Source organism: Diaphorina citri, unplaced genomic scaffold, assembly GCF_000475195.1.
Source record: "Diaphorina citri unplaced genomic scaffold, Diaci psyllid genome assembly version 1.1 scaffold50, whole genome shotgun sequence".
In the NCBI taxonomy this organism is placed as follows: domain Eukaryota; kingdom Metazoa; phylum Arthropoda; class Insecta; order Hemiptera; family Psyllidae; genus Diaphorina; species Diaphorina citri.
The window spans coordinates 380,875-408,713 of record NW_007377487.1 but is presented as its reverse complement, the minus strand read 5'-3'; the positions used below and the strand labels follow the sequence as shown (position 1 = coordinate 408,713).

The 27,839-nt window shown below is 41.7% G+C and overlaps 4 protein-coding genes across 7 annotated transcripts; 1 reads left to right on the top strand and 3 right to left on the bottom strand.

Annotated features, from left to right (window-relative positions):
• Positions 1 to 112: 112 nt before the first annotated feature.
• LOC103515957 (geranylgeranyl transferase type-1 subunit beta) lies at positions 113 to 16,178 on the bottom strand. The gene is made up of 5 exons (XM_026828318.1): positions 15,910 to 16,178; positions 15,322 to 15,663; positions 2,527 to 2,776; positions 1,103 to 1,340; positions 113 to 425 (listed from the first exon to the last, which is right to left on the bottom strand). The coding sequence occupies exons 1-5, from the start codon at positions 16,017 to 16,019 to the stop codon at positions 301 to 303; spliced, it is 1,065 nt and encodes a 354-aa protein (XP_026684119.1). The 5' UTR covers positions 16,020 to 16,178; the 3' UTR covers positions 113 to 300.
• On the top strand, positions 6,655 to 8,868 carry LOC113470122. Its single transcript, XM_026828329.1, has 2 exons — positions 6,655 to 8,102; positions 8,737 to 8,868. The coding sequence occupies exon 1, from the start codon at positions 6,693 to 6,695 to the stop codon at positions 7,686 to 7,688; it is 996 nt and encodes a 331-aa protein (XP_026684130.1). The 5' UTR covers positions 6,655 to 6,692; the 3' UTR covers positions 7,689 to 8,102; positions 8,737 to 8,868.
• On the bottom strand, positions 9,678 to 14,190 carry LOC103515687 (cytochrome P450 4g15-like). The gene is given in 4 exon segments (XM_008480625.3): positions 9,678 to 10,109; positions 10,501 to 10,741; positions 12,339 to 12,833; positions 13,150 to 14,190. Coding segments are annotated over 4 exon segments (1,731 nt in total). The 5' UTR covers positions 13,840 to 14,190; the 3' UTR covers positions 9,678 to 9,804.
• On the bottom strand, positions 16,093 to 18,915 carry LOC113470127. 4 transcript variants are annotated; one of them, XM_026828336.1, is made up of 3 exons: positions 17,853 to 18,915; positions 17,229 to 17,329; positions 16,093 to 16,234 (listed from the first exon to the last, which is right to left on the bottom strand). In XM_026828336.1, exons 1-2 carry the CDS (start codon positions 18,791 to 18,793, stop codon positions 17,323 to 17,325), a joined length of 948 nt encoding a protein of 315 aa, XP_026684137.1. In that variant the 5' UTR covers positions 18,794 to 18,915; the 3' UTR covers positions 16,093 to 16,234; positions 17,229 to 17,322. The 4 variants fall into 4 exon arrangements, with proteins under 4 accessions (XP_026684137.1, XP_026684152.1, XP_026684141.1 ...); XM_026828351.1 differs by having other exon boundaries at positions 16,093 to 16,211; XM_026828340.1 differs by having other exon boundaries at positions 16,093 to 16,200.
• Positions 18,916 to 27,839: the final 8,924 nt, after the last annotated feature.

Below are 27,839 nucleotides of genomic sequence, written 5' to 3'. Positions count from 1 at the left end.
GTACTTATGAGTATCATCCGATTTTTTTCCGAATGTCCTTAGGCAATGTAATTTAAATGATAGTGTTTCAACTACACGCGACACGATTTTTTCCCCCCCAAACGATACAAAATGTCCTTGTAGGCAATGTAATTTATACGAGTGTTCCCACTACACACGGCACGATTTTTTTCCGAACGATAAGTGGGAACGAGCCTTTAGGTGGGTTTATGTATACTGTGTACTTGTGCAGCCAGTTCTTCCATTTAACTTCGAAGGCCCGCTTGGTTACATTCAGAGCTGGGTAAACTTCGGTACTAACTACTGAGCCCATGACTGATGTAACTGCTGTAGATGTGCGAAGGCTCGCTTGGTTACATTCAGAGCTGGGTAAACCTCGGCCAATTCGTACGTGTGACTTTTGAGCAGACTCAGACCAGCGATACCTGTGAAACAAACGTGAAAAATGAGAATAAGGCACACGATTTTTTTTTTTTTTTTTTTTTTTTCGAGACCTTTCTAAAAAAAAAGAAAAAAAAAAAAAAAGAACCCATTTTTTTTTTTTTTTTTTTTTTTTTTTTCAACCCTTTCTCTTGAAGAAAGAAGGGAGAGTATGATATTTGTGATTATCTAAAAAGTAATACCCCTCCCTCCCCCATATGGCCAACATGGGAGGCCGAACTCTGATAGTGGATTTCACCAACGACTTAATGAGAGATTTAACTAATGGGAGAATTTTGAATCATCCAAAAAGGATGTTTTAATAATCTAAAAAGGAATTTTTAATCATCCAAAAAAGAGTTTTCAGTGATCTAAAAAGGAGGAGTTTTTGAAAACTCCTGTTTGGATCATGAAAAACTCCTTTTTTTTCATTGAAAATTGTACCATTAGTTAAATCTCTCATTAAGTCGTTGGTGAAATCCACCATGAGTGATTATTTTCTCTTTGGAAAACTGAGACGATTTCCCTCTTCTGAAGCTCATTTCCTCTCTCTCAAAGGAAAATATGATCAACAAATTTCCCTTACTAAGTTGAGTGCGAAGGGTATCCGCTCGCAATATTTTGTAGCCAAAACCAAATGTCAGCCCAAAAGCGATCACCCTAGGGCGGACGAAAAACTCACCTAGATACGTGTGCAAAATGTCCGCCTGTGTGTCGCTCCATTTGGACAGCCCGCCCGTCATATGTTGCGTGTCCAGGACGCTCAGCAACAGTCGCTCCTCGTCGATCCAGGTCGCTGAGTTGAGAATGCTGAGGGACGCTCCTATCCAGAATGTGTAGCAGGTATCGACCGGCTTGTTAGGACGACCTTGGAACCCTGACCGCTGTCGAAAGATGAGCCAGCGTTTCAGACTTTCTATCTGCGTTTTAATAATCTAAAAAGGAATTTTTAATCATCCAAAAAAGAGTTTTCAGTGATCCAAAAAGGAGGAGTTTTTGAAAACTCCTGTTTAGATCATGAAAAACTCCTTTTTTTTCCTTGAAAATTGTCCCATTAGTTAAATCTCTCATTAAGTCGTTGGTGAAATCCACCATGAGTGATTATTTTCTCTTTAGAAAACCGAGACGATTTCCCTCTTCTGAAGCTCATTTCCTCTCTCTCAAAGGAAAATATGATCAACAAATTTCCCTTACTAAGGAAATCCAAAAAGTTGAGTGCGAAGGGTATCCGCTCGCAATATTTTGTAGCCAAAACCAAATGTCAGCCCAAAAGCGATCACCCTAGGGCGGACGAAAAACTCACCTAGATACGTGTGCAAAATGTCCGCCTGTGTGTCGCTCCATTTGGACAGCCCGCCCGTCATATGTTGCGTGTCCAGGACGCTCAACAACAGTCGCTCCTCGTCGATCCAGGTCGCTGCGTTGAGAATGCTGAGGGACGCTCCTATCCAGAATGTGTAGCAGGTATCAACCGGCTTGTTAGGACGACCTTGGAACCCTGAACGCTGTCGAAAGATGAGCCAGCGTTTCAGACTTTCTATCTGTGGGGAATAAAATAGAAAGCTCTTGACGAGGTCCAAATAAAGCTGGGAAAAGTTGCAGTAAGAGAAGAATAAGAATGGAATAGAACTTATCTTTAGCAGAGAGACTAAAAAGTCCCTTTACCTCAGCAAAATAGAAAGCTCTTGACGAGGTCCAAATAAAGCTGGGAAAAGTTGCAGTAAGAGAAGAATAAGAATGGAATAGAACTTATCTTTAGCAAAGAGACTAAAAAGTCCCTTTACCTCAGCAGTCTAAAGAAGGTCTTATGTGTTTCAAGGGTTTAATAACATACTACAGAAAATGTTTACAGCCCTTAGTAATTAGTTACGAAATGGCCAGCCTAGTAAGCTTGATTAGTAACGCGTTTGCCTTATAAGCGCAAGGCCGCGGGTTTGATTCCCGCCCGGGGCGGATTTTATCCTTGACGGATAAGGTTCGTTCTCGAAACGGCTGGTTTCCTCCTATCCTGTCTTCCTTCTGTCATCGATTTCGGGACGATAAGACCTTAGTAGTTAAAGTTCTCTCTATCAAACCTAAAAAAAAACTATACTAAAAGACACTTGCCTGTGTCGGTCGTAGCGTGTCCAGTTTATTCATCAGGGCCAGACTCGCCAGGGCGCAGTACGTGCTCCCCCCATGCGACTCCAGGCACGGCCCCTGCCCAAACGCCCCGTCATAGCTGAGCGAGCGGAATATAAACTCGAGACACCTCGCCCTATCCATGCCTGACCAATCGTCGAGTATGTAACAGATGGAGCATGCGCAGAACACGAAACGCATGTCGCAGTCACCGTCCGCCAGAGTGCACTTGAAGCTGAAACATGGAGTGGTGAACGAACGGAGTGAGGTGGAAATTTGAAGACGATAGACGAGCTTCTCTTAGAAATTCATCATCATTACCTAAGGCCCGATCCCACTTGTCGTTGAGGAAAAAAATCGTGTCGTGTGTAGTGGGAACACTATCATTTATATTACATTGCCTACAGGACATTCGGAAAAAAATCGGATGAAACGCACGACAAATGGGAACGGGCCTATACTGCTAAGAAAGGGACTTTTTAGTCTCATTCGAACAGTATAAACAAAAACATGGAGTGGTGAACGAACGGAGTGAGGTGGAAATTTGAAGACGATAAACGAGCTTCTCTTAGAAATTCATCATCATTAAGGCCCGATCCCACTTGTCGTTGAGGAAAAAAATCGTGTCATGTGTAGTGAGAACACTATCATTTAAATTACATTGCCTACAGGACATTCGGAAAAAAATCGGATGAAACTCACGACAAATGGGAACAGGCCTATACTGCTAAGAAAAGGAACTTTTTAGTTTCGCTTTCGGAACTTCCGTTGGAAAAGATCGTTGGAAGAGTTCCTTCAGAAGAGCCGCCATGCCATTAAAAAATACATATTTCAGCAATTTTACTTTAAACTAGGTAGAAATCTTACCTCAAAATAGGAAAAGCTTTATCTCACCTTAAATTACACCTGGGGAAGAGTTGTGAGAGCCAATAGCACCGCAATCCTCCCAATACAGACAGGGTGAGAGTGAGCAATCGGGAGGTCAAATACCACAAGCCCAGGAGGGCGAGGGGCTGTTCAAATTTGACCAGGGTACATATAAATGGGTGTGCAGCGCGCCCGGGCATGGTGAGAAATTGGACGGGAAATCTAGAGGACTGAAAAAATTTAGAGAAAAGAAATCATCAGTCAAATCAGAAAACACTCGACATTCGGCGGAGCGATAGCAATTTGGGGGTACCTACCTACTTGTTCAGAAGTCAAGTCAATGGATTATGGAAAATTTCTACCAAAAGGAACCGTCGCAAATGAGCAGTGAGGTTAAACGCAAAAAGGAGCTTTCTTTTTCATTGTCGTGGCTTCTGAATAACTATCCAAAATTTGGAGATTGACTCTGATTGACGTGGGGGAAGCAGGTTTAAGGCACCGGAAGCTACGATGAGTGGGAAATGGAGATACCTGCTATCCTTGAGGTCTCAGATTTTGGAGATTCACTTGAAATCCGGTGTTGAAATCACTCTGAATTCAGAGGCCCAAGGAATTTCAACAATCACACGAAATTTTGATGTCGAAGTGGGATAAAATCGCCTTTAGTGGGTCAAAATTTGTGGAGAACTTTTGTGATAGGATGGAGATAACTGGAGGTGTTTTGGAGATCCCTAAATATAACGTGGTTAAACATCAGATGAATGTGTTTGTGTTTAGGTTTCCCGCTAGTTAACTCAAAACCGAGAGCGCAGAGGTATGTTGGCTAAAACTTGCCCTCTCCCTCTGCGTCACTTGAAGCCTGGTCCCCAGTCTAGTTAGCTTGGAGGGTAGAGCAGAGCGTCTACCTTGTAAACACTAGGTTGCGGGTTCAACTCCCGCTTGGGGTGGATTTTTTTTTTTTTTTTCAAGACGTTTGATAGGGGGAACTGTGACTAAGGTCTTATCGTCCCGAAAAAGCAAGACAGGATAGAAGAAATTTAGCCCTTTGGAAGCTAACTAGGGTGGCAAGGAGTTTACCCTGAACGGATCAGGTTCGTTCTCGGAACGGCTGGCTTTCTCCTATCCTGTCTTAATTCTTTCTTCGATTTTGGGACGATACTCGTACAACCGCAGCAGTCACACTTCCCTCTATCAAAAATCAAACTTGAAAAAAATCTGGTGTGAACATCACACGACTTTCCTCATCCTATTGAATGATGCTTTTTTTTGGGTGTTCTTGTTCTTATAGCCAAACTTTTACAATATCTCTGACCGTTTAGTCGGTATAGCTGGAAACCAACCGCAGCACCGATCTCAAACAAACGTTTTGAGTTGCATCCTTTTGTCACATTTGTGAACTACATACCAAATTTTAAGTCTTTAGCTTATACCGTTCCCGAGATATTGTTAAATTGCACCGAAAACCGCCAAAAAGCGGTAAAATGCCGCCAAGCGTTGCACCGGTCTTAACCAAAAGTTTCGTGTCGCATCCTTGTCACATTTGACATTTACATACCAAATTTCAAGTCTCTAGCTCTTACCGTTCTCGAGATATTTTGTTTACAGACAGACAGACAGACACACACACACGGACCTACCAAATTTCAAGTCTCTAGCTCTTACCGTTTTCGAGATATTTTGTTTACAGACAGACAGACACAGAGACACACACACGGACCAATGGCTGAAACTTTGGATTTAGGCTCTAGGGACCTCAAAACGTGTTTTGGCACTAAAAACTGACCATCGAAAATTTGACCCGATTACATTACTTTCCTTCCTATAGGATAAGGAAAGTAAAAAAAAGGCGGAATTCGTGAAAATCGGCGAATATTCAACTGTACGAGTAAAATGGCCAAACGTCGTTGTACTTTGGAAAAGAAACCTAAACCCACCGCCAAAGTCAACGTTGTGAAACGAATCGCACCGCTGATTTCCGCTCTCGATGTACCGTCCATCCGATTTCTAACTGATCTTCTAGAGCGGTGCGGTCTAGTCAACTTTTACCGCCAGGACGCCCGGCGGAACCGCCTCCAAGACCTCTACTGCCGTCTCCAGCACAGCCTCCTCCTATTCTTCATGGCAGTTCATTTCCTAAGCACCATCACGCGGGCGGTTCACTATCTCCCTGTATTCATCGAGTGTTTCTTCGAAGACGTAGTCATGTTCAACTTTTACGCACAGATTTGTATTTACCGCCGTCGACATAGGCAGATCTCCGCGCTAACCGCGATCATGGAGAAATCTTTCAGCCGCGCCAACGAAGGGATAGTCCGCGCCGACGCACGCGTCATTCGGACTGTGTTCTACCTCTTCGTGATGGCGGTAGGGGGCGTCGCTGTCGCCACACTGCTAGTGGCGCTGATCCCCTTGACGCAGGCGGAAACCGACATCCGACGCCAACTCTACAACATGAAGTACCCGGACAGACTTCTCCCGTCCGAAGTGAAAATCCCGTTCGTCGACGAAAGTGAACTTCCCAACTACGTTTTCATCTTCGTGTTCTTCGCGTATATTTTGTTACTGTCGCTCATCCTAGGAGCCATCACCGTCAACATGATACCATTCGTGACCATTCATCTTCGAGGACAGTATTCGATGTTGTGTAACTTTGTCGAGAAGCTGGGAGCGCCCCACACGGACCTCCTGGGAAACGAAATCCGCTACACGGATATAGAGACCAATGCGTATCGTGTGTGTGGGAATTCAGTCGGTGTCAATGCACGGCCGACGAGACAAAGGAGAGAAGCAGAGAGGAGACTTTACCATAGGAACTATGTCAAACAGATCATTCGGTTCCATCAGAAGCTGCTCGCCTTTCAGAATGAGGTTCGCGAAATTGCCTTTAATTGAATAGGGGTTTCCCCTTTATTAAATAGGGTTTTTCCTTTCATTGAATAGGCTAGGGACCTCAAAACGTGTTTTGGCACTAAAATCTGACCATCGAAAATTTGACCCGATTACATTACTTTCCTTCCTGTAGGATAAGGGAAGTAAAAAAAAGGCAGAATTCGTGAAAATCGGCGAATATTCAACTGTACGAGTAAAATGACCAAACGTCGTTGTACTTTGGAAAAGAAACCTAAACCCACCGCCAAAGTCAACGTTGTGAAACGAATCGCACCGCTGATTTCCGCTCTCGATGTACCGTCCATCCGATTTCTAACTGATCTTCTAGAGCGTAAGGAAAGTAAAAAAAAGGCGGAATTCGTGAAAATCGGCGAATATTCAACTGTACGAGTAAAATGGCCAAACGTCGTTGTACTTTGGAAAAGAAACCTAAACCCACCGCCAAAGTCGTGAAACGAATCGCACCGCTGATTTCCGCTCTCGATGTACCGTCCATCCGATTTCTAACTGATCTTCTAGAGCGGTGCGGTCTAGTCAACTTTTACCGCCAGGACGCCCGGCGGAACCGCCTCCAAGACCTCTACTGCCGTCTCCAGCACAGCCTCCTCCTATTCTTCATGGCAGTTCATTTCCTAAGCACCATCACGCGGGCGGTTCACTATCTCCCTGTATTCATCGAGTGTTTCTTCGAAGACGTAGTCATGTTCAACTTTTACGCACAGATTTGTATTTACCGCCGTCGACATAGGCAGATCTCCGCGCTAACCGCGATCATGGAGAAATCTTTCAGCCGCGCCAACGAAGGGATAGTCCGCGCCGACGCACGCGTCATTCGGACTGTGTTCTACCTCTTCGTGATGGCGGTAGGGGGCGTCGCTGTCGCCACACTGCTAGTGGCGCTGATCCCCTTGACGCAGGCGGAAACCGACATCCGACGCCAACTCTACAACATGAAGTACCCGGAGAGACTTCTCCCGTCCGAAGTGAAAATCCCGTTCGTCGACGAAAGTGAACTTCCCAACTACGTTTTCATCTTCGTGTTCTTCGCGTATATTGTGTTAGTGTCGCTCATCCTAGCAGCCATCACCATCAACATGATACCATTCGTGACCATTCATCTTCGAAGACAGTATTCGATGCTGTGTAACTTTGTCGAGAAGCTGGGAGCGCCCCACACGGACCTTCTGGGAAACGAAATCCGCTACACGGATATTGAGACTAATGCGTATCGTGTGTGTGGGAATTCTATTGGTGTCAATGCACGGGCGACGAGACAAAGGAGAGAAGCAGAGAGGAGACTTTACCATAGGAACTATGTCAAACAGATCATCCGGTTCCATCAGAAGCTGCTCGCCTTTCAGAATGAGGTTCGCGAAATTGCCTTTAATTGAATAGGGGTTTCCCTTTTATTAAATAGCGATTTCCTTTGCTTCTTATTTAGATTACACATGCTCTTTCAGGGGAGTCTTCTAAAGGTGACAAGAGAAGTTGTATTTTATTATTCCTCTCTGTGACACTTTCGCCAGAAAGATGTAAGTAGTTCAAAAATTTCCCATAATATTGTAGGTAATTTCGTTTACGATAACCAGGCTGCCCTCACGTCACGTGAGCTCATGTGACGTGATAGTAGTGTGTTTCTACCTTTCCTTTCTGCTTTCAGATGGTTGCCGTGTTTGGACTCAACGTTCTAGTTCAAACTATCGTCAATTTCACAGCGACTTCTCTCTGTCTGTACCAACTTCTCCTCGGTGCCAATAACAAGGGAGACGGTGCACTCTCTAAACTCCGCTCCTACCAATTCATAGGTAAAGACTAGCAAAGAAACAACTGCTACATTAGACTCGTGTGGTCTGTGTCGTAGCATACCCATGCCGTAGTATGCTTCTCATCAGATGGGCGAGAAGAGATACAATACTACTTCCCACTCGACCACGGAGGTTGCTCTGTTATGCCCGATCTTAGCACTGAGAGTTAACATGGTGTCAAGGGTTTTCTTGGACGTCACCGAAGTGATTTACACACCGGCCAGTATTTTTTAAATTCTAATGGTGGGTTTACGCACTCAAGCCATTTGCACAAACTGGCGTGCGCAAACCGGCTTGCACAAGTGAATCGTAGCGTGTGAACGCAGGCATGTTGAAGTTTACACAAGCCAAAAAAATCCTCTCACAAATTTTTGCAAACTGAACAAACCGTCATGCGCAAATGGCTTGAGCGTGTAAACCCACCTGATATTAACTGAAAACTCTCTGTGCTAAGATTGGGCATTAATCACTCACAATCTCCACACAAGCCAAAAAAATCCTCTCACAAATTTTTGCAAACTGAACAAACCGTCATGCGCAAATGGCTTGAGCGTGTAAACCCACCTGATAACTGAAAACTCTCTGTGCTAAGATCGGGCATTAATCACTCACAATCTCCTCATCTCTTCAACAGGCGAATTCATCACGTTCAACGCTCAGTGTTACTACTGGAGTCACTGTTCCGAGCTACTCGACGATTGCAACACTGCCCTCTGTCGCTCCCTCGGGAACAGCCACTGGACCGAATGCGATGCAACGACGCGCAACAACGTACGAATGTTGCTGAGACGCGCCCAGTTCCGAATCATTTGAGGTTCTATCAGGGTGTTGTGCTGCTGAGTCGCGGACACTACCTCACTATTGTTAAGATGGCGTACACTTTCGTCAACTTCATGCGATTGAAGCAAGCGAAATAGCAAGATAGCCTGCCTCGGCGGTCACACTCTCCTGGTAATCAGGGGGCGTGGGTTCAATCTTAGCCAAGGTTTCATACACAAAAATTCCACCCAGAGGCTTAGGTGTAGGGGCAAAAAGGACTCTTTAGATTTAGTCGAGTAGTATAAATGAGTACTATGATGTACTCTTTCGTCAACTTCATGCGATTGAAGCAAGCGAAATAGCAAGATAGCCTGCCTCGGCGGTCACACTCTCCTGGTAATCAGGGGGCGTGAGTTCAATCTTAGCCGAGGTTTCACACACAAGAATTCCACCCAGAGGCTTAGGTGTAGGGGCAAAAAGGACTCTTTAGATCTAGTCGAGTAGTATAAATGAGTACTATTATGTACTTATTAAGATTTAAAAAAGGGTACCTAAAGCAGAGGCTACATCATGGATAGATTGGATAGTGTGTTTCTAATAGGAAACGTGGTCGTCAGAAAACTGCCTTATCTTGGGAACGGGAGTAGAGATTCCAGAGTTCCGGGTTCGAAACTCGGAACAAGCAGCTGATAGATACAAACAATATAATAATGAATGACATAATCAGAAAGCAAAGTGACAAAAACTTGTTTGCTTTTCATCAATCCGTATTTTAGCATTATACTCGGAACAAGCAGCTGATAGATACAAACAATATAATAATGAATGACATAATCAGAAAGCAAAGTGACAAAAACTTGTTTGCTTTTCGTCAATCCGTATTTTAGCATTAGTCTGATAAATATAAATTAAAATTGTTAAATAAAAGAGAGGTGAGAGCAGTTTAATCCACAAGTTGTTTCCTGCGGGGTTTCAGCTGGATTTTGAATCCATCTGTTCTCTTGAGTATAATATCAGCTTGAACTTTCCAATCTTCAAATTTGATTGGAGAGTGCACGGTAAAGTTCCTTAGAATAGTAGAGAGGATCACTTTCAGCTTCAACATGGCGTATTTCCGACCCACACAAGACCTTGGACCTGCACTGAACGGAATAAAGGAATAGTAATGTCTGTTAGCACACTTCTCAAGGAGGAAGTTATCTGGGTTGTAAACGTCTGGATTGGGGTAGATGTCAGATTGACGATGGGCTTGGTGATTGGAGAGTGTACTGTAAAGTTCCTTAGAATAGTAGAGAGGATCACTTTCAGCTTCAACATGGCGTATTTCCGACCCACACAAGATCTTGGACCTGCACTGAACGGAATAAAGGAATAGTAATGTCTGTTAGCACACTTCTCAAGGAGGAAGTTATCTGGGTTGTAAACGTCTGGGTTGGGGTAGATGTCAGATTGACGATGGGCTTGATTTCTCAGAAGTTTTTCTCAGTCCAAGTTTTTAGGGTAGGAAATTCGATAAGCGTACTCATTTATAATGGAAATAAATAATAAATTCCACACTTTAATAAAAATTAATAAATGGAAAAAATGACAAATAATAAATTCCACACTTTAATAAAAATTAACAAATAGAAAAAATAACAAATTCCATGGGCTTGAAAAGTGGCAATGACAATCGTGCATTTGGCTGGAAGGATTCGGTCACAACTGTTCAGCTTGACTTCTTGCTGAAGTTCCCTCGCAATGAGAGGTACTGGTGGGAACATACGAAAGGTTTCCATGATACAACGCTCCATGTATTTCATCTCCAGAGTATCTTGGAAGGTACAGAGGCGGTCAGAATCACCGAAAATTTCGTCGAGTTCCTGGTGAAGAATCACACACTGGATTGAAGCTATACAGAATCAGAAAAGGTAAAACAGTGGTTCCTTATATTCACTGAAACTTGAAAAATACGACTAAGGAAAGATACTTGCTTTAGGAAGTGTTCTAAGTCCCCTTTTTACTTTCTATTACCAACAAGTATAGGAAACTTATACCTACAAGATAATGAGAAAGTATTGTGATTGGTCCAAATATTCAAGACTTACCGAAGCAAGTATCTTCCCTTATGAAAAACTTTCCAAGTTTCAGGGATATAAAGACGCTTTTACTGTTTTAAGGTCCAATACTTAACTAGTCTTTAATAAAAATTAATAAATGGAAAAAATGACAAATAATAAATTCCACACTTTAATAAAAATTAACAAATAGAAAAAATAACAAATTGAGAAGAGACATAACTACTGATTGTCATTAACTCAATGGCGTTCTCATCTCAGTTTTACGGCAGCGCACCCTAGTTTCAATCTTCTGATACGTGTACAAGACATCCGCGCCTCCCTATCTACCCCTCCGGCACTGACTGACAGTCCGGAGAGTGTTGGCTCCCTAATCAGCTACCTCAAAGCTATCAAGTTGTTAAACATGATTTAATCCACCTGAGGAGTCGGCGCGAACCACCTACAAGCGCCTCACAAGAAAAAAAAAGACCATTTCCTCTTAAAAAAATCTGGTGTGAACATCACACGACTTTCCTTATCCTATTGAATGATGCTTATTTGATATCTCTAACCGTTTTGTCGCTATAGCTGAAAACCGCCAAAAAAAAACGGTTGAAATCTGTCCAAAAGCGGTCAAAATACCGCCAAGGGCGCAGCAACCATCTCAACCAAACGTTTTGTGTTGCATCCTTGTCACATTTGTGAACTACATACCAAATTTCAAGTCTTTAGCTTATACCGTTCTCGAGATATTGTTAAATTACACCGAAAACCGGCAAAAAGCGGTAAAATGCCGCCAACCGTTGCTCCGGTCTTAACCACCTCCAAGGTCTGGCTCCGACCTGACTACTTTTTCCACTTAACATCCTACGCGAAAGATCAAGTAAAACAACTTGATATCATCCACACGCTGACCAAGCAAGTGCTGAAGAAGAAAAAAGAAACTTATGAAAAGAACAAGAGTGACATTCCGAATAGAGAACTTATCAAAGAGGAAAACAAACCAGAAGTGAAGGAGAAGACTGTGGTGGAAGAACTCAGCTTAAAGTGGGAGCAATCAGTTTACGATGTGTCCGCCATTTCTCTCCAGTGGAAATCAGAAGACCATTTCCTAACCAGGGCTTATAGAATTCGTATTCAGGAGACTTGTCAATGTAGACGGGACTTGACAGAATGATCTCAATGTCACGGGGATCCTTCAGGAAGACAGAGTTCCCATGACACAGAGGAAGAAAGAACTTCCGGCAGCAGTGGTGTCATGCCCTTCAAACATAATAGTGTCTACTTGCTCTTTGATTTCCTCATCAGTCAACACAACTCCGTTCTGAGCGCTTTCAATCAGAAGGTCCAGGAAAGCCAGACGCTTCTTCTCACCCACATCTTCAACATCCAAATCATCCTTGAGTTCATAGCTCTGTCCATAGCTGAGTCCTTCCACCACAGTCTTCTCCTTCGGAGTTCCCATGACACAGAGGAAGAAAGAACTTCCGGCAGCAGTGGTGTCATGCCCTTCAAACATAATAGTGTCTACTTGCTCTTTGATCTCTTCATCAGTCAACACAACGCCATTCTGAGCGCTTTCAATCAGAAGGTCCAGGAAAGCCAGACGCTTCTTCTCACCCACATCTTCAACATCCAAATCATCCTTGAGTTCATAGCTCTGTCCAAAGCTGAGTTCTTCCACCACAGTCTTCTCCTTCACTTCTGGTTTGTTTTCCTCTTTGATAAGTTCTCTATTCGGAATGTCACTCTTGTTCTTTTCATAAGTTTCTTTTTTCTTCTTCAGCACTTGCTTGGTCAGAGTGTGGATGATATCAAGTTGTTTTACTTGATCTTTCGCGTAGGATGTTAAGTGGAAAAAGTAGTCAGGTCGGAGCCAGACCTTGGAGGATCGGATATGTAGAATGTAACACATCTTCATGACTTGAAAGCGCTCAGAATGGCGTTGTGTTGACTGATGAAGAAATCAAAGAGCAAGTAGACACTATTATGTTCGAAGGTAATTGAGAAGAGACATAACTACTGATTGTCATTAACTCAATGGCGTTCTCATCTCAGTTTTACGGCAGCGCACCCTAGTTTCAATCTTATGATACGTGTACAAGACATCCGCGCCTCCCTACCTACCCCTCCGGCACCGACTGACAGTTTCTTCATGACAGCCATGGCGTATTCAAGACCAGATTGGTTTTGGGTTTTCTTGTCGACACCCATGGCAGTTTGGAGCAAGATTTCCACGGTACACTCACTCATATAGTCGTGGCAATCGAATTCTTCTGCGTCTTCATGACAGCCATGGCGTATTCAAGACCAGATTGGTTTTGGGTTTTCTTGTCGACACCCATGGCAGTTTGGAGCAAGATTTCCACAGTACACTCACTCATATAGTCGTGGCAATCGAATTCTTCTCCTTTGTGTTTTCTCATCTTTTCAACAACAGCGCGAGAGCTCTGGTTGAACAAGTCCAAGAAGCTCTTCAGTACATTCAAATGGAAAGTGGGAGCAATCAGTTTACGATGTGTCCGCCATTTCTCTCCAGTGGAAATCAGAAGACCATTTCCTAACCAGGGCTTATAGAATTTGTATTCAGGAGACTTGTCAATGTAGACGGTACTTGACAGAATGATCTCAATGTCACGGGGATCCTTCAGGAAGACGATGAGTCTGGGACCTAACCAAATTTTAATAACTGGTTCATCTGCAAAATCATTTGCCACTTTCTTCATATGATCAAATATGTTACAAGGCGTTTTTCCTAAAAGTTCAAGTGCCTCACCAACCAATGGTAATCCTTTGGGACCCGGTATCTTTCCAGCTAACTCATACAATCTTCTCCTAGTTATACGATAGTAAACAAACCATAGTACAAGAGCAGATACCAACAGTGTGGTGACTGTCAGACTGGACACGGTAGCAACACCAGCTCCTATGGTGGACATCTCAGATCTATTCACAGCATACAAAATACTTAGGTAACCAACTAACACACTCCGAATACCCTAAGCATACACTCGAGAAACAACAGCTCCTAACTAGAACAATAAGAACAATCAAAATCAACAATAAGAACCTACTTTTGATCAAATGGGTGTTTCAAACTCAACTGATTTATCAATGCATATATTTAACATCTCTTCCCCCTGCTCTCTAGTCCATTTCCTGTCATCCATAGGTTATTAGTCAGACATTAACATTACAAACAACAAAATGCTGCATTGTATTCAAATATACTGACATGTACAAATTGATCTTTGAGTCAATGTTTTTATCATAAATTTTAAAGAGGAAAAAAAAACTTAAATGTAGGTAGGTAAATATTTTTTTTTTTACGAATTTTCCTTGAAATTGTTGAATTTATACAGGGTGCGCCAGAAAAACACTGACGACTTAGGGTAGGTAAATCTCATCATTCCCAACAAGGTTCTCTGAGTTTCGTTTCCGAGAAAAGTCCAAAAAACAACTTTTTTTTAAGTAGGTACACACCTTGTGTCAGTTTATAGGTCATAACTTTTTTATTTTAATTGATAAACTGTTTTTGTTAAAATCACGAGCCAGAACACAAAATTTTTGATCAGAATACAACTAAGATTCAATTTCCAAAATTCAATTTTCTTTTTTTTTTTTTTTTTTAGCCGCTGATCCCCTTGACGCAGGCGGAAACCGACATCCGACGCCAACTCTACAACATGAAGTACCCGGAGAGACTTCTCCCGTCCGAAGTGAAAATCCCGTTTGTCGACGAAAGTGAACTTCCCAACTACGTTTTCATCTTCGTGTTCTTCGCGTATATTGTGTTAGTGTCGCTCATCCTAGCAGCCATCACCATCAACATGATACCATTCGTGACCATTCATCTTCGAGGACAGTATTCGATGCTGTGTAACTTTGTCGAGAAGCTGGGAGCGCCCCACACGGACCTTCTGGGAAACGAAATCCGCTACACGGATATTGAGACTAATGCGTATCGTGTGTGTGGGAATTCTATTGGTGTCAATGCACGGGCGACGAGACAAAGGAGAGAAGCAGAGAGGAGACTTTACCATAGGAACTATGTCAAACAGATCATCCGGTTTCATCAGAAGCTGCTCGCCTTTCAGAATGAGGTTCGCGAAATTGCCTTTAATTGAATAGGGGTTTCCCTTTTATTAAATAGGGTTTTCCCTTTCATTGAATAGGGATTTCCTTTGCTTCCGTACTACTTTAGAAAGGTACTTACAATCATCTTACCTGCCAGATTTCTCTTGCAACACTTTCACCCCATGCAGTACGGCTTTCTTGTGAACCCGGGACAAATCATCACCAAGTATGATCAGCGTACACAGAGCGGAATAGGTGAGCGCTATATTACCAAGCCGATATGAACACATGTTGCTGGGGAACTCATCGGTACTACTTTAGAAAGGTACTTACAATCATCTTACCTGCCAGATTTCTCTTGCAACACTTTCACCCCATGCAGTACGGCTTTCTTGTGGACCCGGGACAAATCATCACCAAGTATGATCAGCGTACACAGAGCAGAATAGGTGAGCGCTATATTACCAAGCCGATATGAACACATGTTGCTGGGGAACTCATCAGAGAAATTCAAACAATTTGACCCTTGGAATCCACAGGCGTCTAAATTACTACTGCTCTCGTTTGGGACCACCTGCAGCTTGTAAATCCAGTCTATAATGTCTTTGCGTCTGTCGGCACTGATTACATTGTCTAGGCAGTTGAGAACATCAAGGCCTGAGATTGCGAAGAATAGTAGTGTCACTCTGAAATTCAACAGGAAAAACATTAAACATTATAAGGATCAAATTAATTTTTTTCCTACTAAGAAGGGGGAAAAAATGAGTCCATTGCAAATGCTTTGTTTAATTTTGATAAAATTTTGGCAAACTCTTTCAACACAGGATTTTTTTTCCATTTCTGCTACCAATGCCTGTTCTTTTTTATTCAAGGTTTGTTCATGAAATTGAGACCTTTTTGTATTTTGAAAAAGGTAGGTATGTCAGACTTACCTTATTGAATCATAGGAAGAACATTTCTTGGGCAGCATGTCCAAGTGCAATTTGAAGTACCGGGCATGTTGAGACTTTCGGAAGTGTAGTTCTTCATTTGAGTACTCCATTCTTGTGCAAAGATCCGAGTTGGATTGACATGGAGGATTGAGCTATGCTTCATGTGAGTACTCCATTGCTTTATTTTGAGTATTTTAATTGTTTCTAAGGTTTACCAAATCAGATTGAGTTATACTTAATGGCCTTGTAGATTTACAGTACTGGTCCAGTATCCCTGACAACGAAATAATGCTACAAACTATCTATAAAAGGGAAGGGATACTTGCTGTAGGAGAGTTTCAAATGTAGTATCCGTTCAGGATAAAATCGGCCCTGTGAGGGAATCGAACCCGTGACCTAGCGCTTACAAGGCACACGCGCTATACCCTCCAAGCTAACAAGGCTCGCTGAGGGGTTCTAAAACCTTTTTGAGTAAGTTCAACTTGTTCAATGGGGAAAAAATAAGAGTATGACAATCATAAGCCATAGAAAATAGCCTAGAACCACGCTGATTTGGACTAATAACCAGTTTAGTTAGCTTGGAAAGTAGTGCGCCTGCCTTGTAAGCGTTATGACGCAGGTTCGATTCCTGCCCGTGGGCGAACTATATCCTACCTCTTGTAACGCTGTCAAACTTTCTTGACTTGGCGGGGCGGAGCGCTACCGCGCTCCCTAACAACCAGCGGCGGCAGCACGTTGAATGCACCAGTCCCCAAGGATCACTGAAGTTAAGCAACGTTGCGCGTGGTTAGTATCCGAATACCTTCTCGGAAAAAAAAAAAAAATGTTCTCTCAAAAACACCAATACCTATTGTCGTACTGAAACACGGGACAAACTGCTACCAAAGAAGTTCAAATGCCATGGCGCCATACTATTTTGCCATGTTTTGAAAAAATAAATGCCATATTTTCCCAAAATAGGTGCCATATTGCCATGTTCAAATGTAGTTTTAAAGATTGGAATTTAAAAAGGTCACTGTTTTAATCATTTTACTAAGTTTCAATGTATATAATGTTGATGGGTACAAAAGCTAAAACCATCTACATAGGGGAAGATACTTGCTTTAAAGTAGAATCACATATATATCTCCAATTCTCCACCATGGTTGAAAATTTTGGATAAAAAATATTTTCTACTTTATCAATGATATGCCTGTATATTTTATATGGTAATACTACCTCCTTATTCATCAGCAAGTAAGTACCAAAGTGTTAACCAAGTGCTAAAATGGTACAAGGAAACTGAGAAATAGGCCCCTCTTTGTGTACAGAAATCTTACCTTTTAACTAATATCATGTTTGCTGATGTAAAATAAAATTAATAACTTGATTTTCTAATTAAATAATAATGTTCTTCGTGTATTGGTAATTATTTCAGCATCTGAAACACAAAATAACAAAGATTAGGTATTAGGTGTGAGCAGTAGTCATCTACATTGAATTATCTATAACAGGGGTTTCCAACTTCTATGTGTATGAGGGCCACATGGTACTTTGCAGGCCACATGATGTAGGTAGGAACACCCCAGAAATGCAGTCCAACCAAATTTTGAGTGCCGCAGGTGAAATTTTTCAAAAAGTATTCTCCGAATTGTAGCTGAACAATAAAGGGGATCAGTTTCCATGACTCAATTTTTTACATTTACTTAGGTAAGTTTGTACAAATCCCAAAAAGCTTTGTGGGCCACAAAAATGATCTGGCGGGCCACATAATATGACTCAATTTTTTACATTTACTTAGGTAAGTTTGTACAAATCCCAAAAAGCTTTGTGGGCCACAAAAATGATCTGGCGGGCCACATATGGCCCGCAGGCTGCTAGTTGGAAATTCCTGATCTATAAACAGATGCACCAATAATATTTGTGTAGTAGGAAGGTTAGGTATAGGTAAATAATGTACATACCTCTCTGCGTATGCTGGGGGGTATAATATCCCCATTGTTTTAAAGAAATGGTGATATTGGTGGATATGTTTTGGAAATGCCCTCTTGAAATGGAACTCTGCCAAATAACCAGCAAAATGCAATCGTTTTACTCCATATCGTGGAACATGGGCCCGGACTTCCCGCCACAGTCTTTTGATATTCTGTGTATGGGCCCCTGTTTCTGGGTCCACAAAATTTATTCTGTTGTTCACTGTGAAGTGTGTGAATCCCTCTTCTGAGAGGCAATTGTATGCCTTAAAACAGTTGGATATAATGGTTGTTCCGGGCTGTACTTTTTCCTGAATAATTTGTAATAGAGTGGAAGAATCGGGTGTTTCTACAGGCACCAAGAATATTTTCTTTTCATCAGTCCTCTCAATCCCTCCAAACAACCATTTTGCATCTTGTCCTTCATGGTCTGGCCTCCCAAATTTAGCTTTATCAATTTCAACCACTTTGCCAGGCCCCCCGATCTTTCCTTGGTCAACATTGATACTTTGCCATTTCAGTAATACTGCCCGGCAAAAGCTAGCCCAGTCTGTAACTGAATGAGATGATAGTTCCACTTCATTCATCAGGAAGCGATTTTTAGGAGGTGAACGGGATAGCCAATGAGCAATGAAGGTCATAATTTTTTCCATGGGGATATGTGTTTTTTCAAAGAAAGTTCCTTTTTTCAAGCTTTCACAATGCTTACAAGACCTTTTAGTCTTGTTAATTGTTCTAATTTTGTTACATCTTGCATTCATCTCTTTGTAACTGACTTTACAACGTGAATCACATCGTGGGCAATTTATTTCATCACTCATTACTCCATGTCTCTTTAGAAAGGATATGATATCCTTTGTATTGCCTCGACTCAGACAAATTAGGTCCACAGTACGAATATCACAATTTGTACAGTCATTAAAAACTGACATTTTGGAATGGAAAATAACTTTGACTGATATTACGTGAAGAATCACACACTGGATTGAAGCTATACAGAATCAGAAAAGGTAAAACAGTGGTTCCTTATATTCACTGAAACTTGAAAAATACTCAGGAAGACGATGAGTCTGGGACCTAACCAAATTTTAATAACTGGTTCATCTGCAAAATCATTTGCCACTTTCTTCATATGATCAAATATGTTACAAGGCGTTTTTCCTAAAAGTTCAAGTGCCTCACCAACCAATGGTAATCCTTTGGGACCCGGTATCTTTCCAGCTAACTCATACAATCTTCTCCTAGTTATACGATAGTAAACAAACCATAGTACAAGAGCAGATACCAACAGTGTGGTGACTGTCAGACTGGACACGGTAGCAAAGCTCAAGTGTCAAGCTCAAGTTTTTTTTTTTTTTTTTCAAAAGTTCAAAAGTTGGCAGTGCTCACTTCATTACAAACTTGCAACGTTGCCAACTCTTCCTTGAAAAGTTATGCTCCCTCCCCCACAGCCCCACACACCCGCAAAAATATTTATGCTTCCTGCTCCCTGGTTGAATGAAGAAATAACGGACTAATTAAAGTAGGTATTAGTAGCCCGTCTGTCTTGTAAGCGCTAGGTCGTGGGTTTGATTCCCGCCGGGGGCGGATTTTATCCAAAACAGAGATAAACTTTTAGAACTGTCCGACTTACAGTTGAGAAGTTTAATGTAATAGAAAGTCGTGTGATGTTCACACCAGATTTTTTTGCTGTCACATTGATCTGGACACACTAACTAGTTGCATTATCTACCTACTGAAATAAAGGTCCAAAACTATTCAAGGACAATAGGACTGATAGGTAGGTAATCAATAGGTACAACTTTGTTCAAACTTTAAGGCGTCCGCCATCCGGGTTGTGCTTCTTCTTCCTAAAAGCTGTGTCCACACATAGTTGACGCCGTCGATCGACGAGGTGAATCTATGTTGTAGATGCAGTGTACGATTTCGATAGATGATCCATAGACGGCGTCGACTATGTGTGGACAGTGGACACAACTCATTTTATCTTCTTTTTTTCAGTTGTTCTATCCATCGAAAAACGAGTACAAATTTTTGTCGATGGTGGGATTCGAACCCGGGACCTTCTGCATGGTAAGCAAGCGCGTTACCACTGGACTAACCGTCCCCCCTATTTTACACTGGTAATGCCACCACTGTTTGCTACTCGATTAAAGCAGCTACTCAATTGTCCTCACTAGGCTGAGTGCACCCCGACCCCGCCGGGAATCGAACCTGAGACCTCCAGCGTGCAAACCTAGATACTAGATACCCAATAGACCACAGATGCTTTTAAAAGCTGTGTCCACACATAGTTGACGCCGTCGATCGACGAGGTGAATCTATGTTGTAGATGCAGTGTACGATTTCGATAGATGATCGATAGACGGCGTCGACTAAGTATATGTGGACACAACTCATTTTATCTTTTTTTTTTTTTTAGTTGTTCTATCCTCTTCCTCTTCTTCTTCTTCTTCTTCTTCTTCTTCTTCTTCTTCTTCTTCTTCTTCTTCTTCTTTCTTTCTTTCTTTCTTTCTTTCTTTCTTTCTTTCTTTCTTTTTCTTTCTTTGGTGTGTCCAAGCATAGTCGACAATTCTCGTAGATATCACAACATTACTAAGCGCCTCCTTTGCAATCAATTATTCCCATATTTCAATAATCTCTTTACACCGCGGTAATGCCGCCACTGCATGACTGCACACTGCTCGCTACTTGATTATAAAGTAGCTACTCAACTGTCGTCACTAGGCTGAATGTACCGCGAACACCAAACACAGAGCTGGCATGCATTTTAGTATCGGACTGGGGACAATATTATCCCAGTAAAACCGAAAACTATTTTTCCCTCGATTTTTGTCTTTTTAATGTAAAAGCACATACCTACTTCTGCTCCAAATATTTTTGCCAACCTAAATCAGAACAAAAGAGCATCTTCTTGACAATCTATTTTATCAGTTTCAACACGTATACCTAATAGTGTCTAGCCATCTGGAGGCGAAATTCACTGACACGTGTTTGGTGTTACATATTTATACTATTGTATGTAACGCCAGTACTTGAAGGGTTATGCTCATCGTGTGTAGGAAGCTTGCGTAAATTAATAAAGACATAAATTATTATAAACGAGTTATTTAGGCACTACGCCTGTAGGTATTTTAATGGGTTGATCTCCCATTGTATTAGGTACAGTTAAGTTGATCTTGTCCTATAAAAGTTACTGACAATATAGAATAGAATAGAATATACCTACCTTGTTTATCCTGCCAGAATGAGACTGAAATAAAGTCCCTTTTCTCCCGCAGTCTAAACAAGGTCTTATATAGGTATTTCATAGGTAAAGTTTACAGGTAAGTTTATAAACCTTGCTTTAACTGTGAGGGTCGCAACTGTGCTTAACTTAACAATATGAGGGTCGCAGATACACCCTGTCGCCAATTCGATGACAAATAACCACTGGGTTCAGTTTTCTTTGCCTTTTTAGCCTGTCCTTCCTTTAATCTTATAGTAATAAAAAGAAAGTGAAAATTATAGTGGACGGGCTATTGTATTTGGGCCTTCAATTCTCTTTGGGCTTTCAGGTCTCATGCGGCTAATGGGGAATGCGGCTAGGATGGCTAGTGTGGCTTGTATTAGCTGCAGCTGAGGTAAGGAGAAGTTTGGACCGTCGTGTCGAGTCGTGGAACAGAAAACGAGAAGTCGGATCTCTACAATAATTTCTACTAAGGGTTCAATTTTTTCAAGATTTTAAGAGGTGTGATAGAGGGAACTGTAACCTGTAACTGCTAAGGTCGTCCTGAAATCGAAGAGAAAACGAAGACAGAATATGAGAAAGTCAGAACGAACCTTATCCGTTCAGGAAAAAATCGGCCCTATGAGAGAATCGAACCCGTGACCTAGCGCTTACAAGGCACACGCGCTATACCCTCCAAGCTGTTTACACCAAAACAAAAACTTTGATCTAAACAGAAAAATGGCGTCTCTAAACCGAGAAAAAATGGCGTCTCTAAACCGAGAAAAAAAAATGGCGACTCTTAACCGCAGTCGAGAGCTTGGTTAAAGTAAACCAAGAGGGGAAACGTCTGAGTTTGAAAAGTGGTCGAATCGAAGCGAGGTTTTTGAAGATTGAAGAATGTTTGTCTTTGTTTGTTATGTTTACATTACAGTTTTTTTTATCATTTTTATGTCTGTGATAACATAAAGTTTTTTTTTGGTACCTACCTAATAAAGATTAATTTCCACTTTTCTCGGACAACGTGAGATAGCTGTCCCGGCGGCAATTTTTAAAATTAATTTTATATTTATTTTTGTTTGCTTTGTAATTTGCTTGTTTTCAATAGCTAATATAAATGAAAAGTACCGTATAATATAAACGTGCAAACTAAAGATAAAAAGTAAAAATGAATTCAGATTGTACAAGTTGCGGAAAAAAAAATCAAAAATTCGAATTTCCCGCCAACTTTACACGCAAAAAGTCCGACGATGTCCTACGATGGCCCTGTTCATAACCACGGCCTGAAGGCCTCTTTCACACGGAAGCGATAAAAGGTATAGTGGACGGACTATTGTATTCGCTTCGGTGTCGTCTGTCTGTCTGTCTGTCGTAAACACACTTCCATGTGAGGGGAAGTAGTGACCTTGAATGAACCGCGCTGAGGTTAGCGGTTAGATGCTAAATAAAATGCACCATATGCTTCCTGCTCCCTGGTTGAATAACGGACTAATAAAAGTAGGTATTAGTAGCCCGTCTGTCTTGTAAGCGCTAGGTCGTGGGTTTGATTCCCGCCCGGGGCGGATTTTATCCAAAACATAGATAAGGTCCGTTCGGGGAACGGTTGGCTTTCTCCTATCCTCAGCTCCTCATCTCTCTGATTTCAGCACGATAAGACCTCCCAAGATCAGAGACTGGCTAGTTAGTTGCATTACCTACCTATCTACCTACTGAAATAAAAAGGTCCAACTATTTAAGGACAATAGGACTGATAGGCAGGTAATCAATAGGTACAACTTTGTTCAAACTTTAAGGCGTCCGCCATCCGGGTTGTGCTTCCTCTTCGTTGAGTTTTTGCGGCCCGCCAACTCTCTACCTTGGTCTCTTGTGGCCCTCGGGTGCCCTAAGGTTGGACAACCCTGCCCTATACCTCCCTCCTTTAGCCCTCAACGAAACCTCGAGAACCCAAGGTCGTGGTAATGTACCGGGTTGAGATAGGCAAGGTTGGTAAACTTGCCTTGTTTTTCAGTTACCACTCCCATGCCAAACTGTAGAAACAATATCCTGTCTAGTCCTGTCTCATCTCAACCCGGTACATAACCACAACCTAAACGTGTGTCCACACATAGTCAAAGACCGTCGATCCACATCGATCGACAGCCTTCGACTATGTGTGGACACAGCCTAAGGAGCGCACCGAATCTTTTCTAGTACTAATCCGACCAGGGCCGTATTTAACGGAAGGCCCATCAAACAGTGGTGGCATTACACTGGTATATAATGCCACCACTGTTTGCTACTCGATTAAAGCAGCTACTCAATTGTCCTCACTAAGCTGAGTGCACCCCGACCCCGCCGGGAATCGAACCTGAGACCTCCGACGTGCAAGCCTAGATACTAGATACCCGACAAGGCTCGCTGAGGGGTTCTAAAACCTTTTTGAGTAAGTTCAACTTGTTCAATGGGGAAAAAATAAGAGTATGACAATCATAAGCCTACTTCCCTACCAATGGAGCCCTGGATCTCTTCTTGTATTACTTGCCTTAGGGATTTAAACATTTCCTCGTCCATATTTGAAAGTACTCCTCCAGTTCACTGACACTGTCACTGAAAATAGCCTAGATTGCCTAGAACCACGCTGATTTGGACTAATAACCAGTCTAGTTAGCTTGGAAAGTAGTGCGCCTGCCTTGTAAGCGTTATGACGCAGGTTCGATTCCTGCCTGTGGGCGAACTATATCCTACCTCTTGTAACGCTGTCAAACTTTCTTGACTTGGAGGGGCGGAGCGCTACCGCGCTCCGTCACAACCAGTGGCGGCAGCACGTTGAATACACCAGTTCCCAAGGATCACTGAAGATAAGCAACGTTGCGCGTGGTTAGCATCCGAATACCTTCTCGGAAAAAAAAAGAAAAAAAAAAATGTTCTCTCAAAAACACCAATACCTATTGTCGTACTGAAACACGGGACAAACTGCTACCAAAGAAGTTCAAATGCCATGGCGCCATACTATTTTGCCATGTTTTGAAAAAATAAATGCCATATTTTCCCAAAATAAGTGCCATATTGCCATGCTTTTTAGTGCCATATTTTGGAAAAACAAGTGCCGTATTCTGAACTTCTCTGTTATCAAATGTAGTTTTAAAGATTGGAATTTAAAAAGGTCACTGTTTTAATCATTTTACTAAGTTTCAATGTATATAATGTTGATGGGTACGAAAGCTAAAACCATCTACATAGGGGAAGATACTTGCTTTAAAGTAGAATCACATATCTCCAATTCTCCACCATAATCAAGTTGAGATCATTGTATTGTTTGATCTCAGCAACATATTCTTGCTCTTAATTATCTAATCTCGTTTATTAATTTACTGCTCTACCCGCTCTGACACCTGTTTTCAGCCCCCCTCCCCAACCAAAAAGAAACTACAATAATAATGAAATGTTACCTACAATAATATTAATAATAACAATTAAAATACCTAGGTGATAATAATAAATCAAGTTGAGATCATTGTATTGTTTGATCTCAGCAACATATTCTTGCTCTTAATTATCTAATCTCGTTTATTAATTTACTGCTCTACTCGCTCTGACACCTGTTTTCAGCCCCCCTCCCCAATTAAAATAGGTGATAATAATAATCATTAAATAAAATATTAATAGGTAATAATGATGATAATAATATCAAATAATTAAGCCATAACTTTAGCGAAGGCCGACATCTCCCGTTAACATGCAAAAACATTGGGGATAATCTGGTTTTCTATGTGGATTTTCCAGTCGCAGTACCTGGAGTTGAAAATTCAGATTAAAGTCTAAATTAGGATTAAACGAACCAAATTGTCTATGCAGTTCGCATTCGATTTCGGATTCTCCTTACAATCACATCGGTGGTGAGGGTCGGACGGTTTTGGTGTGAGGTTTCTTTTAGGGGAAGTGCGGGCAAAGTGAACATCGGCGCGCGGCGTTTGGGGTAAATATTACCATTTTTTGGCGTTCAAAGAACGGCCGTTTTGCTTCATTCACTAGGGGTGTAGGGGTGGGTTTCACAAATCTTTTTAGCTCTTACCAGCCTGTAAACTTAACAGCCCCGTTAAGCTTATACAAATCAAATGGAACACAGGTTTTAAGCTTAACAGGCCTCCTAAAGAGCTGAAAAAATATTGGTCAAATCCACCAAATAGGTATTTTATTATCCGGAACTTTTCCAGATTCCCTATACTCTACTACTTCCTGGCCGCCCTCGGTCCCGAAGTCCAGAAGTACCTGTGGTGGAAGAAGTACATCACCAAATTCCAACTGGTAAGTTACAAATTTTCATCAGTTAGGTGAACGGTTTCTTCAAATTGAATTGATCCCAAAACTTGCCCCTTAAATTAAGGAGGCTTCTGCAACGGAGAATCGACCATCAACTGTAGCATAATGTCGACCCAAGAGAAAATAAACAAAGTGAACATCGGCGCGCGGCGTTTGGGGTAAATATTACCATTTTTTGGCGTTCAAAGAACGGCCGTTTTGCTTCATTCACTAGGGGTGGGTTTCACAAATCTTTTTAGCTCTTACCAGCCTGTAAGCTTAACAGCCCCGTTAAGCTTATACAAATCAAATGGAACACAGGTTGAGCTTAACAGGCCTCCTAAGAGCTGAAAAAATATTGGTCAAATCCACCTTAAGTATTTTACTATCCGGAACTTTTCCAGATTTCCTATACCTTGTAAGCGCTAGATCGCGGGTTCAATTCTCGTCCGGGGCGGAATTTATCCTAAACAGATAAGGGTCGTTCTCGGAACGGCTAGCTTTCTCCTATCCTCTATTTCTTCTCAGTTTGTTTTTGTGACGTTAAGACAGTTACAGCTAAAAGCCTGTTTCCACTTGTGAGTTTCACCATACGTTTTTTTTTTCGAACGACAAGGGCCTTGGGCCTTGACGCTTTTGGCCGCGTGTTGAGAGTCAATTTCTCTCGAATTTCAGATTTGCATGAAGCTTGAGTGGGATCTGCAAGACTAGAGAGAAACCAAGATGGACTCCCTTATTCCAGAATGGATGATGACCCGGAGCCTTGACCATAGTACCGACCCTCACAGAAAATCAAGAAATAATTAAGCCTAGTATTTTTTCTGCAATGGTCGATAGTCTCGGCGAGGCTCAGTGGTCAGTGGTTTATTCGCCGTTCTGGCCGTGCACTTAGACCCTTCTGACCCGAATTGATTTCATCAAAGATGAAATAGTGACACGTAAGTACCAACTAGCAACATTTTCATCATTTCATCACACACATTTTGGTCTTTAGTACTTATGTTATAAGCCTTTACTTTAGTATGTTATAAGACTTATAAGCTTTATCTACACGGTTCTTTAAAGGCCTGAAAGATTTTCCTTTTCGTGTTTAACAGATGTTTGTGGTAAAGATTTTTGTACGTGGGCAGAGAACTTGATCCTTACACCAAGAAAAACAAATAGGTGAAGTGATACGTAGAATTCACTCAGAGATCTTAACAGGCTAACAGCTAAGTGCTATCTAGCCTACACGAAGAAATATAATATAGAACCCTGTCCATACATAGACAAAAAGCCCACTCCGAGGCTTAGGTGTAGGGGCAAACAGCCCTAAAGGTTAGGTTAAGCTTCTCTACGAAAATCCTGCCAGAATGAGACTGAAAAATCCCTTTACTCCCGCAGTCAAGTTCTTATGTACATAATTATTTGGTAGGTACAGAATAATTTTAAAAATTGGTGATTCAATCTTCCTACCAACCCTGGATTCGCTCTTATGTTAGATAGTTCCAAAAGTAGGTAGGTATTCTTCGATTTTCGACCATGCAGCCTATTTATTGGGCCATGTACTTAAGTGTAGAACGCACATCTCGCGAGAACGCGAACACAAGTTCGCAAATCCGGGATTCAGAAATGTCTCGGCATGATTAAAATCAAAGAGATTTCAAGATTATATACCTACTCAGAGATTATTCGGTCGTAGGTAAGTCTACTCCGGTAGTCTGAGTATGAATAGTATGATAAATTGATAAATAAACATTTACCCACCTGCTGTAGTACCAGCCTAAATAAATAAATGCTACCTCTTGAGTCTTGATGTTACCTACCTCTAAATAAATGTTATGTATCTATATAGTATATATTTTACATTGTTTTCTTTTCATTTTGTACGCAAAATTCAGGGCCGTATATAGATGGGGCGAGGGGGCCCGCCCCTCCCCTCGACCCTCAGTTTTCTCCTTTACCAGACGTCAAAACTTCAGAGTACCGTGTGCCAGATACCTATCGACTGTTGAAACTCCATTCAGCGACAAAAATTGAGGAAAATAGCACTCGATTTCCCAGATGGTTTCCTATCCAGATACCGACCACACTGAACGTTGCTTAACTTCAGTGCCTCATATCACCAAAGTATGGAAAAGTATCTTACAAGTGTAATAGCCAATGGAAAAGCAGAATTTTGAATTTGGACGAATTAGATTGAAATATGGAATTGTAAATACTTTTCCATACTTTGGTGTTACCTATAGGGCACAGACGTCAAAACTTTAGAGTACCGTGTGCCAGATAGATACCTATCGACTGTTGAAACTCCATTCAGCGACAAAAAATTGAGGAGAATAGCACTCGATTTCCCAGATGGTTTCCTATCCAGATACCGACCACACTGAACGTTGCTTAACTTCAGCGGATCTGCGGATCTGGAAGTAGGGTCGTGGAATAGGTAGGTACCAGGTTCCAGTCACGTGTCTGCTTAAAACCGTTATTTTTATGCTCCGAAAAAATTATGCTCG

Coding starts and splice junctions, on each gene's coding strand:
- LOC113470127 (XM_026828336.1), bottom strand. CDS start 18,793: ATGTCAGTTTTTAATGACTGTACAAATTGTGATATTCGTACTGTGGAC.
- LOC113470122 (XM_026828329.1), top strand. CDS start 6,693: ATGGCCAAACGTCGTTGTACTTTGGAAAAGAAACCTAAACCCACCGCC.
- LOC103515957 (XM_026828318.1), bottom strand. CDS start 16,019: ATGGAGTACTCAAATGAAGAACTACACTTCCGAAAGTCTCAACATGCC. Junction 15,664..15,909: donor TCTTCCTATGATTCAATAAG/GTAAGTCTGACA, acceptor GTTGAATTTCAG/AGTGACACTACTATTCTTCG. Junction 426..1,102: donor CATTTTGCACACGTATCTAG/GTGAGTTTTTCG, acceptor TTTGTTTCACAG/GTATCGCTGGTCTGAGTCTG.